The 12,740-nt window shown below is 39.2% G+C and overlaps 3 protein-coding genes across 3 annotated transcripts in view; 1 reads left to right on the top strand and 2 right to left on the bottom strand.

The window, feature by feature from the left end:
* The window catches only part of LOC115733737 (probable disease resistance protein At4g27220), a 191,802-nt gene that overhangs the window by 94,843 nt on the left and 84,219 nt on the right, over positions 1-12,740 (bottom strand). The gene's annotated exons all lie outside the window — the stretch shown is intronic.
* LOC115730449 (B3 domain-containing transcription factor VRN1-like) lies at positions 1,702-5,177 on the bottom strand. The gene is made up of 6 exons (XM_048278504.1): positions 5,049-5,177; positions 3,844-4,267; positions 3,354-3,520; positions 2,808-3,045; positions 2,505-2,665; positions 1,702-1,971 (listed from the first exon to the last, which is right to left on the bottom strand). Exons 1-6 carry the CDS (start codon positions 5,175-5,177, stop codon positions 1,702-1,704), a joined length of 1,389 nt encoding a protein of 462 aa, XP_048134461.1.
* On the top strand, positions 4,336-4,910 carry LOC115731697 (dynein light chain 1, cytoplasmic-like). Its single transcript, XM_030662373.1, has 2 exons — positions 4,336-4,584; positions 4,710-4,910. Exons 1-2 carry the CDS (start codon positions 4,447-4,449, stop codon positions 4,908-4,910), a joined length of 339 nt encoding a protein of 112 aa, XP_030518233.1. The 5' UTR covers positions 4,336-4,446.

Below are 12,740 nucleotides of genomic sequence, written 5' to 3' on the forward strand. Positions count from 1 at the left end.
TCCCATACCAATTCATTAATCATGGTTGAGATTGATAAAGCACCAAGCAAGTGTACATATGTGGCACCCATAATAAGTCATAGTTTGGAATCCGGTGGTGGTGGTGGTCCCATTGCCACCCTTATTTCGTTACTGTGCACAAACAATGTTAAGTGGTTTTTGCTGCATCTACGTTATCAAACTCTTTTAGCATTAGGCCGATTATTTTCGATTTGCAAGTGTAGTATCTCCAAGTTTATGTTGAGTTAGCGCTTGTTTCGTGGATGAGTTCCGGCGATTAGGTCTATTTGTTCCGGCCAGATCATATCCAGACTTCGAAATGGACTAAACTAAGGACATAACAAGTAAAGTAGGGATGGCAGATGGGCCGGTTTAGTTTGGGCCCAGTACGGCCCGGACCAGTGCCTAAACAGTACAAAATCAACATAAAAAACATTCCTTAAGAAACCACATACCCCGATAGTGATTCGAACAATTAAAAAAAAAATCAGGAACCCGTCATATCCAAACTTTTGACTTGTCAACCTGCTTGATAGCCCCTGGGTTGGAAATTAAAGATTTAAAGGTTGATGATATTAAGCTCGTTAGATAACTTTAATTAGAGTTAGGACCGAGCATAATGGATCGATTGAATTGAAAACCGTCGAGATTGGATCGGATTAGTCCGTTTGGTTTGGTTCCCGGATACCTCGATCCAATTCCCGGTTTCATAAAATTGGGTCCGGTTCCCGATTTCAAGGGGAATCGGACCGATCTGAATAATATTTTTTCTTTAAATTTTTTTCCTAAACAAAAATCCAAACCTAATCTAAGATTACTAGTATAACTTTCAAGCGTAACGACAATGCAATATAATTAACGAAAGGTTGTTCAGTGAATATGAAGTTAGCAAGAAAAATTTAACAACGAATTACAAAATAAGAAAAAAGAAGAGAAAAAGAAAAGGCAACAGGTCCAATCATTAGACCATCCGAAATCGGATCGGATTGGACTTGATTGGGAACCAATAACCCCTAATTAGAGTTGTCTTGAAACAACCAATTAACATACAAAAAGGTCGCCTAATTCATTCGGTAAGCGAAATAATTTATAGCAATTAGAGATCTTGCCAACTATATGGTTAGGACTCACCCATTGTGGTCGCGATCCTATGTTTGTATAGAGATAAAGAGTGTTTAACACCTAACAATCAGCTCTTAAGTTCACAGCATTGATTTCTCAATCGGTTCATTCATGTATAACCTGAATTGGAACACTGTACAATCTAGCCTTACCCATGCAAATTTCTATAAATGCTCTTTTAATTTTGTTTTCATTTGGCCATAAAACAATATAAACAAAACATAATGTTGATAGGCCAAAAGGCGAGGAATGCAAAAACCAAACGAATGGACTGCTTTCTGTGTACTGTCTTATTCTTACAAAAAGCTTTGGCACTTAAGACATAACAATGAGATGTTAGGAGAATCCATATGAACACTTCAGGTGAGTCGAGCAACCAGAACCCTTAAAGACGCGCCAAATCTGAGAAACTCTTGCCAAAATGGAAGTATAGAATCGAAGCTAGCACGAAATCATGAACAGAAAAGAGTTATCTTTTCATTGATTCGCCACTGCTGAATAAAGGAGGCATTATTAGGAATCCTGGATTCACATCAATGCTGCGAACACCGCCTAGAGTAACACAGACCCACGATCGCCTCAATCGAGGTGAATCTCGTGCTCGTCACCATTATTTAAGATGGAGACTTTGAACATAACATCATCCCTGTCAATAAGCTCAAAAACGCAGGCATTTCCTACACGCAAATGAGCTTCTCTTGCAAACGCAGGCCACCCAGCAGAGAACAACAAGCGGGCGTCCCGCTTATATCTTGAGAGATTCACTGCCCATGATCTGTCTGAATACGTAAGAGTTGCTGTTTTCTTGTTTTCTTCAATATGTTGCCAGACGAATTTGCCGGGAACACGCTGCACATGAGTAAACGTTTGAATAACCAGCGTATGCTATGTATACTGAACGAAGGACAATAATTTAAGCATGCACTCTTGGAAAAAAAAGCACACAAGGCCATATTAGCGAGTTTCAGGAGCTTTAGCCAACAGTCTTAAGAGGCTCATGAAAGCCATCGATCTTAACCCGCAATGTAAAGCATTTTCAAACAAATTACAGAACATTAATTGCCATTTTAGGTTAGTACTCAATTCAAGTGACTGTCCATCCTTTCATGCGGAAAGTGATGGAGCAGCTTGTCGAGGATATCCAAGTGAATGGATAGTCCCGACATTATTACAGCCTTTTACTTCTGTTTTTTCTTCCGTTTTTCCTGATTCCGCATTACTCCACCACTGGAATGCCCTGCGCTTACTCCAAGGAAACTAACTATTGTCATATGATTCCCAATACAAACCAAATCAACCAGGGAAAACACGGAGGAAAGATTAGATAGAGATCGCAATCAAACTTGAGATATGGCAGTGATGGATTAGGCTCAAGATTATACCAATGTCCTAAAATGAGACCGTCGTATCACCATTTTGAAGAAGGGATGCTCGAAATCAAATTCGCTGGCTAACTCAGTAGTCCTGAGAGGCCTCGGAAGAGTAGGACCACGAAATACTGGCTCAGAATGGTTCATTCTGCATCTAGACCATTTGTTCCTGTCTGGCGATAAAATGAGAACTTTAAGAGACATTATTGCCGTGAATATTTCTTTAACCGACTATGAAGATCTTTAGCATAGAATTTGTGTCATGCCATAACCAGCCTAAAGTTCCACTTCGCACAATGTAAATCAAGTTTCTACCTGCACTGCTGATAACGTAGACTCTGAATACAATGTCATCTCTATCAATTAGCTCGAACACGCAGACATTTCCTACACGCAAGCGAGTTCCTCTCACAAATGCCATCCAACCAGAAGAGAATGCCGCTGCATTTGGATAGCTCCTAAGCTTCACCGGCCATGTTCTGTCTGAATGCGTAAGCGTTGCGAGTTCCTTCATTTTCCGGATGTGCTGTCTGATGAAACCACGAGGAACATTCTGCCCACACACATTTGAATAACCCGTGCTTTATAAGGACTGGGGAAGCATTCCCTTATTCAAGAAAGCAAGCAAAATGTAGGCCGATATGGTAGTTTTAGCGACTCCATGAACAGTCTTTAACAGGAAAATAGTCAAAATGTCGAAGTCTCTGATCTTAGCATTAGCATGAGCGGTAGAGGATCTTTGCCTTTTTTAAACAAATGGGATATAACAGACCCAAGGAAAACGCTAAGTAGTTTCCTACAGAAATCCAATCAGTTTAGGAAAAAAGCCAAAATAGTAGTGAATTAAGCTCTCGATCTTACCAGTGTACCATGTCCAATATAAGATGGCCGGATCACCACCTTGAAAAAGGGATACTCTGAGTCAAATTCGCTGGCAAATTCAAAACTAGGAAGAGGACGCGAACTTGTCAGGCCACCATAATTCCGCTCAGGATGGCTCACTCTACATCTAGACTGTCCGATCCCTTCTGTTCTTTGAAAAAAAGAAATATTTCTATGATGCCAGTTCGAACTTTTCATTGATTGATTTACTACCATGAACATATTTAAGGCAGAATGGAGAAAATATCGCCATGGAAATCAAGATCTAGATAAGTTGACCAAACGAAAAATTTGCTTCTCTTCACCTTAGAAGTTGTAACTACTTAACCACAATAAGCATGATGGAAATCATAAAGTTGTCAGTCAACATAAACAAGCTTACCGAAAAGTTGTCAAGTACTTGAAAAATAACCAACAGAGGAGAGAGCTCTGTAAGAAGAAACAAGACTCATATAATGACAAGACACACCTTCGAGATCTTGTGATGAGCAGCTTGGACTCGACTGCGAACATGGTGAATGAGGTTCGACCCTCATTTTTTTACGAGGATTGCAATCCTCCAAATCTTCAGGTTCTACCACATCCTCCCTCTTCGGCGAGATAAATCCACTCCTAAGGTTCAATATGCCGCTCGACGAATAATCAATCTCCGAAGCACTCTTATCGAATATCATCACGTGAAAACTGGAGTTTCCTTCATATTTGAAAACTATTAGGTGACCATGACCAACAGAGTAATGCTGCATAAATTCTCGCCACCCTTTCCACAACCAAGCCGTGCTGTCGTTAGGCTTTTCTACTCCAATTCTCCAAGTCGAGCTGCCCGGAACCTTGAGTAGCACCAAGCTTGAGAGATCCTTTCCATATCTTCCTAAGAATTTTTTCGGAATTCCCTATTAAGGAAAACTCAAAAGTTATAGGTCCGGGACTTTTGTTCTTATCTCTCAGTTCTAAATTGTATCATTATTCTATTCACCCTCCTCAGTTACTTATCTCTCAGTTCTAAATTGTCCCCTAAGTTGGCGCATCTTTTTCCGAGTACTCTTTCCCCGGCGATTATGTGTTTTCAGATATGCTAGAAGGGAAGGCCGTCGTCGGCGAGACCGACATGCTCCAGGCGATGCAACAGGAGGCTCTCAATCTGGTATCCAAGGCGCTCGACTCCTTCGACATCACTGAGCCCACCGACATCGCTCGCTTCATAAAAACGGTATCGTCGAAAGGGTTTAACTCTTGCAAACAACCCCTTAATGGAAAATCGAAGTTCTCTTGATGTTTCAGGCTTTAGCTTGTGATAGGTAATTGTTTGAGGTTCTCTTCTTGCGTGCTGCTCAGGAATTTGACAGGACATATGGGGGGGGATGGCAATGCATAGTGGGGACAGATTTTGGTTCATTCGTCACGCACTGCTCTGGCTGCTTCATTTACTTCTGCGTCGGAAGCCTCGCAATCTTGCTCTTCAGGGGTTCAAAATTGAACACTTTTTTCTTCAGGGTTTTTGTTCTTTCTTTCTTTTCGCAAGAATCAAGATGTTGATACAAAGCCAAATGCATAGCAAGATCTCCAGATTGTATGTACACAGCACGAGGGCGAAGGTTCTAAACCAAGACAGAAACTCTCGAGACATTGGAGCTGAATCATAAGAAACAGACTGTTTGGAAACGTGGGACTTACGAGCTTCCCAGATTGAAGGGTGTCGGAGAGAATGATCTTGAAGAAGTGAGGACTATCAAGACGAGGTCCAGTCGCGACATCTAGCTTGGCACCCCCATTTTCCCTCGGCTGCCGGCTACCGCAAGCCATGTACGGTAGTGTCACGGGGCTCACTGAAGGAGGAGGAGGAGGAGGTGGTTGGTGGTGGTTTGTGCGATTTGCCTTTGTTCTTGAGGCGACCTTTCTCACAAAAGAACCTTACCGAGATTGATAATGTTATTGTCGCCAAATGATAAAACCATATAATATTAATTCCCTGAAAAGGCACAAATTGGTTACTCCAAACAGAAAATTTCAAACATCAATCCAGTCCGCGGTAAGGAGGCACATGAAGTTATTGTTTAGTCAAATATAGCCTCCATTACTCTATTTCCATAAATCGGAAATTCTCTACAGAAAATCATTACTTGCCCAAGTGTCGTGTAGAGTTATCTTATCGGATTAAACGCCACATCCTCGATCCGGCTTCATTCCCTAAGAAATTCAAAACTTTAGTTATAATCTCAAATCTATCTCTAATTTTTTTTTTTATCTCGAAATATATCCTCAAGTTTCACTTGATTCTCAAATCTATAATGGTCGTCCAATCACCATTACTTATTCAAGGTGATGGTATTGCCACGTCAGACAACATAAATTATAAGGGAAAGAAAAACTAAGAGACAAAAAGAGAAAAATAATTTTTTTGGGTCAAACAAAGAGAAAAAGAATTGAAAAAACAAAAAACTAGGTCCGTTTATGTAACAAAAAAAACAACTTTTAGGAAAATCATTTTTGAACTTTTGGCGTTTAATTCACAAAAATAAAGTAGTCAAGAAAAACATTTTCAATCAATAAAAAAACACATTCAAAGAGGAAAATATTCCCACTCCCCTTCTCTTCCCCATGTTACTCTCCCCCAGCCCCTACGGCTGCGTCCGATTGCTGCCTCTTCGAAGAAGACTCCGCAACCCCGCCTTGTCCCATCAATCTCCAACTCAAATTTTACAATCTGATTGCAAAAGCCAAAATCACGTCCCCGTACTCAAATCCGCCTCGACGACCCACCAATTCCGCTCAAATTAGGACGAATTTAGAAGCTTTTAGCTCGAAGTTTGTAAAGCGGGAGGAAAAAACCTCTAAGAATTCAAATTTGGAAGCCGTGAGCTCGTGACGCAGCTCGAGATTCACAACCGAGCTGTGATGAGAGAGAACGACACTAAAAATGGTATGATTGAATATGAAGAGCGACCGCAGCTTACGAGCCAACAGATGAGGGATGAGGCCACCGGACTTGGGCATGCTTGTCCCTCACTTGCGGCCAATTACCGCCATGGCCGCCGACCAACCGAGGAAGAGGGAAAAAAGAAAATAGAGAAGAAAATAATAAATAATTCAAAATTTTTGAGAAATTTTCCCTACAAAATTAAATAAGATTTTCAATATCAAAGGGAGAAAAATATTTTACTATTCATTTAGAAGTTTTAGTCAAACAATGAAAAATTTGTCATTTTCCATTCTCTCGTAAATATCGTTAGAAAATGTCTCACTTTCAGCAAAACAAACAAGCATAAGAGAGCGAGAGAGGCGGCCACGGCCGCTCAAGCTCTAAGCCTCGGCCGGGCTGCGCACACTACAAAAAAACAAGGTTTTAGCCACAAAATTTGCCACGAAAATTTTGGCGAAATTCGTCGCTAATGGATTTTGCGACGAATTTTGCCACGAAAAAAAAATTGTGGCTAATACGGCGTCGCAAAAATTAGCAACGAAAAAATGAAATTTCGTCGCTAATTTGCGACTAAATCTTATCGTCATCGATTTGCGACCACATTTGCGACGAATTTAGTCCGTCACAAATTTGCCACGAAATGAGTTCGTCGCAAAATTCGTTGCAAAATTAGTGACGAACTTTAATTGTTCGTCGCCAAATTGTGACAATGAATTGACGATGAATTATTTATTCGTCGCAAAGTTCGTCGCAAATTTGCGATGGAAAACTAAATTTCATCGCAAATTAGAGACGAAAAAAATTCGTAGCAAAAATTAGCGACGGAAATTAGTTTGTTGCAAATGTGCCGTGAAAGTTGTCATGGAAAAAGTCGTTGCCGATTGGCAACAAATAATTTCGATGCCAATTTCGTCGCTAATTAGCGACGAATTTTGGTTTAGCGACGACATTTGCCTCGGAATTTTTCGTCGCTAAATCTGGTTGCCACGAAAATAGCGACAAAAGTATTTTCGTGGAAAAAATCATCTCCAATTATTTGGAATAATTTAGCGACGAAATTAGCGATGACTTTTTTTTTTCGATGTACTCGATAATATGTCTTTGACAACGAATTTTGCCACAAACATTGTTATTTAGCGACGAATTTTTATTAATTCTTTAGCGGCGAACTCTGCGACAAATATTGTTTAGGGATGAATTTAGCGACGAAATTTTATTTTTGCAACGCACTTTAATAATTTGTGATCATACAATAAAACCATTTCCTTTATTTTTCAATCTAATTAAAAGCAAAATTAAATTGTAGAATTTATATTTAACATTGATTAAACATCAAAATATTATAATAATATGAAAATGAAATATATTCATCTAAATTAAGAATGAGACGTCATCATCGTATTGTTTCCCAGACGGTATATGCAATGCCAAAGTCTAAGAGCATAATGAACAAAATGTACAAGGCCGACAAGAAAAGCCTAGTAAAGCATTAACCAAAGCTAGAACTTGGAACTTTCAGCAGGCAGTCATTAGGGCGTGCTGAAATCACCCTACAAAACTCCAACCAGTAACCAAGGGAGCCGGAGTATACTTAAGGAACAATTTACCCCTGACTGACCTTGAATATCCCATGTGTTTTACACAACAAGGAATTGTTGAAAAAGTGGAAAAAATATCTACACACTATACGGTTAACTAAAATGTTCAAGAGCAACCATAGCAGCCAAGGTTTTGGATGCCTCGTCAAGGATATCAACAGCCATAACAATCACAATGATAAATCACACTCCAATTTCATTGATGACCCTGTCCACTGTAATCAACATCTCTGTTGAAAACATAAGAAAACTCTATAGATTAGTATCATCAAAGTTTTAATGCAAGAAGCACATGCAATTTCTCTATAGTCTCCAGTGCAGGCTATCAGCAGCTATTTGAAAGGAGAAAATGAATATATATGAAAAAAATACTGAAATGAGGAACCAATGTCCTCTTGGATAACATCTTTTTATTATTTTAACTTAACTTCAATCTTATCTTATACTTTTTCCGATTGTATTTGGAAAGAAGTAAAAAGAGCTACGCATGGCAGGCTATATAAGCAAGCAACTAGCAGTGCATGAGACATAATTTATCAACTGTAGCAAAGACAGACATAAAGTATGTCAGGAACTAGGACCCTTTCCACCTGTAAGGAGAATAGGATGTGAACTTAGAATGAGCGGCTAATTGAGATGCCACGTGAGTAGTTTGCAATTCTATTTCAGTGGCATCTTTCAAGATTTCCTGCATGTATAACAATTGAATGCAGTCAATCTAATACAATGGGTGATGCAATAAGAAATTGTTAACTATACAACAAATATTTCAACTCCCACAATGAGAATATTACCTTTAAAGAATTAGTGAATGATCAGTTTCATGAGTAGTTTGCAGTTCTATTTCAGTGGCATCTTTCAAGATCTACTGCATGTATAGAAAATGAATGTAGTCAATCTAGTATAGTGGGTGATGCAATAAGAAATTGTTAATCGTACAACAAATATTTCAACTCCCTCAATGAGAATAACCTTTAAAGAATTTGTGAATGAATCAGTTTCAATGGCCAAAACAGGATTAAGAGAAGCAAGAGAGGGGAACCTGAACGACAACCATTGCTATAGTCCGGAGACTACCAGAGAAGCCTACCAAAAGTAAAAAATCAGAGAATAAACAAATACATTTCTTGCTTTTTGCATTCCAAATCAAACATAACTTTACAAAACAAATCTAGATGTACCAGCTGATGTGAATATGAAACTAGCATAAAAAGCAATTCCATTCACCCCTCCAAATTGCTGCAGTACCAACAACCCAACTCCAACGTACACATCAAAGTTATCAATTTTCACACTTGTCCCTCCAAAATAAAGTCAAGTTGCAAGACAAACTAATGTAGAATACCGACGATAAGTGAGTAGGCATATTTCCTCTGAAACAAGTCTGATATCCTGGCTTCTGAAAGCTGTCGAAGGGTTTTTGTGTATTCCTGTAAAATATTTCAACCCCCATCAGGATCTATTACCTCCAAGAAAAAATGTATAACGATTCCAAATTTCAACTATCATTACCACGTATGAGAGGAGCCTTCACAAAAATAGAACAGACGAACCCAGAGGCAAGACTACTTGCAAATTCTACCTTCACAAAAATTAATAAATGGCTAAAAACAATCCAACCAAGCTCTAGACACAGGAAGTAGGAGCAGGGAAGAGACGAACACGATGGTTTGGTGGTTCGGGTGGGCGTCTGTTTCACGAGCAGAGAGCTCAGATCTGTGGGTCTCGGCCTCAGATCTGGTGGCCGGAGGTGGCTGGTAGCGGTGCTTGGTGGTGGCGGAGCCCAAGTGGAAGGCTGGTAGCGGGGCTCGGCCTCAGATCTGTGGGTCTCGGCCTTAGATCTAGTGGCCGGAGGTGGCTGGTAGCGGTGCTTGGTGGCGGCGGAGCCCAAGTGGAAGGCAGGTAGCGGGGCTCGGCCTCAAATCTGTGGGTCTCGGCCTCAGATTGCGAGGCCGGCTGGCGGTGAAGCGTGGCCGGCGACGGGAGTGGACGGAGGGTAGTGGTGGAGGCTGTAGTGGTCGGTGGATGTGGGTCGCTCGGCTGGACCAAAAAAAGAAAGCCAGAAGAAGCAAGGGGGAAATGAAGGAGAAACAGAAGCGACGAAGATGGTCAAAGAGTGAGAAATAACATAGGATGAGGCAATAAGTTACTCTGGAGCTCAATTTTGCGACGACAGATTTTTCGTCACTAATTAGCGACGAAAATGTCTGTTCGTCGCTAACTTTAAGAAGAGCATTGGCGACGAAAAACATGGTTTGTCGCTAAATGCTTAACATCAAATTTGCGACGACATATTTTTTGTCGCTAATTAGCGACGAAAATGTATGTTCGTCGCTAATTTTAGGAAGAGCATTGGCGACGAAAAACATGGTTCGTCGCTAAATGCTTAACATCAAATTTGCGACGAAACTTGGTTTTCGTCGCTAAATGCTCAATTTTGCGACCACATATTTTTTGTCGCTAATTAGCGACGAAAATGTATGTTCGTCGCTAATTTTAAGAAGAGCATTGGCGATGAAAAACATGGTTCGTCGCTAAATACTTAACAACAAATTTGCGACGAAATTTAGTTTTCGTCGCTAAATGCTCAATTTTGCGACGACATATTTTTTGTCGCTAATTAGCGACGAAAATGTTTGTTCGTCGCTAACTTTAAGGAGAGCATTTGCCACAAAAAACATGGTTCGTCTCTAAATGGTTAACAACAAATTTGCGATAAAATTTGGTTTTCGTCGCTAATTAGCTACGAAAATGTCTGTTCGTCGCTAACTTTAAGGAGAGAATTTGCCACGAAAAACACTCTTCGTCGCTAATTATTTTTTTATTTCTATATTTATTTTTATTTAAATCGCATTAGCGATGAATAATATATTTCGTCGCTAAATTAGCGACAAAAATAGTAATTCGTCACTAAATTGAACATTTTCTTTGTTATTTTTATTTCTATCATATTAGTGACGAATAATAGATTTCATTACTAAATTAGCGACGAAAACAAAGATTCGTCGATGATTTTAATATTTTCTTTTTTATTTTTATTCATAGTACTAATTTTCCGACGAAAATAACAGTTGGTCGCTAAATTAAATATTTTATTTTTTATATTTCTATCATATTAGCGACGAAAACCATGATTTGTCGCTACATAGTGCTAATTTTGCGACTAAATAAGTTTTCGTCGCTAAAAGTTTAGCATGAAATTTGCGACGAAGGTTTCTTTTCATCGCTAAATGCTCAAAAACATTGTTCGTCTCTAATTTTTTTATTTATATCGTATTAGCGATGAAAATAGTGATTCGTCACTAAATTTAACATTGTCTTTGTTATTTTTACTCATAGTTCTAATTTTGCGACAAAAATAAAAGTTCGTCGCTAAATCGAATATTTTCTTTTTTATTTATTTTTCTATCATATTAGCGACGAAAACCATGATTCGTTACTACATAGTGCTAATTTTGAAACAAAATTAACATTCGTCGGTAACTTTTAAGAAGAGAATTTGCGATGCAAAACGTGGTTCGTCGTAAATGCTTAGCAACAAATTTATGACAAAATTTGGTTTTCGTCGCTAGTTGCTCAATAGGCAATTAGCGTCCAAAACACTGTTCGTCGCTAATTATTTTTTCATTTTTATTTTTATTTTTATTTATATTGTATTAGAACAAAAATATGTATTCGTCCCTAATTTTAATTTTTTCTTTGTTATTTTTATTCATAGTGTTAATTTTGCGACGAAAATAACAGTTCGTCATTAACTTTTAAGAGAAGAATTTGCAACGAAAAAAGACGTTTGTCGCTAATTAGCGACGAAACGTGGCCTTTCATCGCTAATTGGCAACGAATCCTATTTTTGTCGCAAAGGATATAGCGATGAAAAATATTTTCATGGCCATTTTCGTTGCTAATGTGCGACGAAATTTTTTTTGTGGCCATTTTCATCGCAAATTAGTGACGAAATAATTTTCGTGGCTATTTTTGTTGCAAATTAGCCACAAAAACTCTTTCGTGGCTATTTTAGTCGCAAATTAGCCACGAAAAGTATTTCGTCGCTAATTTCGTCACAAATTAGTGACGAAATTTTTTTCCGTCGCGATATTCGTCGCTAATTAGCGACGAAAAAAGTCGTTACTAATTTCATCACAAATAGCGACAAATCTTACTTTTGTCGCTATTTTCGTTGGAAATTAGCAACGAATTTTTTTCGTCGCAAATTGTTCATGGCTAAATCCATGTTTTTTTGTAGTGCATGCTCCAAGCTCGCGATCGTAGCGAGCACGAAACTGAGCTCTGTCTGCTTGCTCGCGATCGCCATGGTCACCCTGATCACATGATGACGGAGCAGAGCACAGAGATGGGGACAAGCAAGGGAGGAGAGAGAGGGACGACGACGGCCAGGCCATATGGCACTATTCACCTAAAAGCTCACAAGCTTGATTGACGCTCTGGCCATCCCACTAGAGAATAGTGAACAAAAACAGAGCTCTGTCTGCTTGCTTTCTCTGCTCAGTCATCATGCTGTGTGGCCACAGCCTCGGCGAGCTTCGTGGCTTGGAACTCCATCAGCCATAGCAGCCGTGAGCTTCGTAGCTCGAAATTCCAGCAGTCATGGCCGCTGCGAGCCCGCAAATAGTCCCTGTCACAAAAATAAAAGATAAAAAATTAAAGCATCAAATTGTTATCGATAATGAAAATATTTCTTATCGACTAATTATTTTAAGTGATATATACGATCATTTTCAAAAAAATATTTTTTCAAATGACGCATTTTTCGCGAAATAAATGGAGTTCAAAATCCAATGTGGCCATTTCAAATTTATTTTATGACGGACAGATTGATAAAGCACCAAG

This window comes from Rhodamnia argentea, chromosome 5 (assembly GCF_020921035.1).
Source record: "Rhodamnia argentea isolate NSW1041297 chromosome 5, ASM2092103v1, whole genome shotgun sequence".
In the NCBI taxonomy this organism is placed as follows: Eukaryota; Viridiplantae; Streptophyta; class Magnoliopsida; order Myrtales; family Myrtaceae; genus Rhodamnia; species Rhodamnia argentea.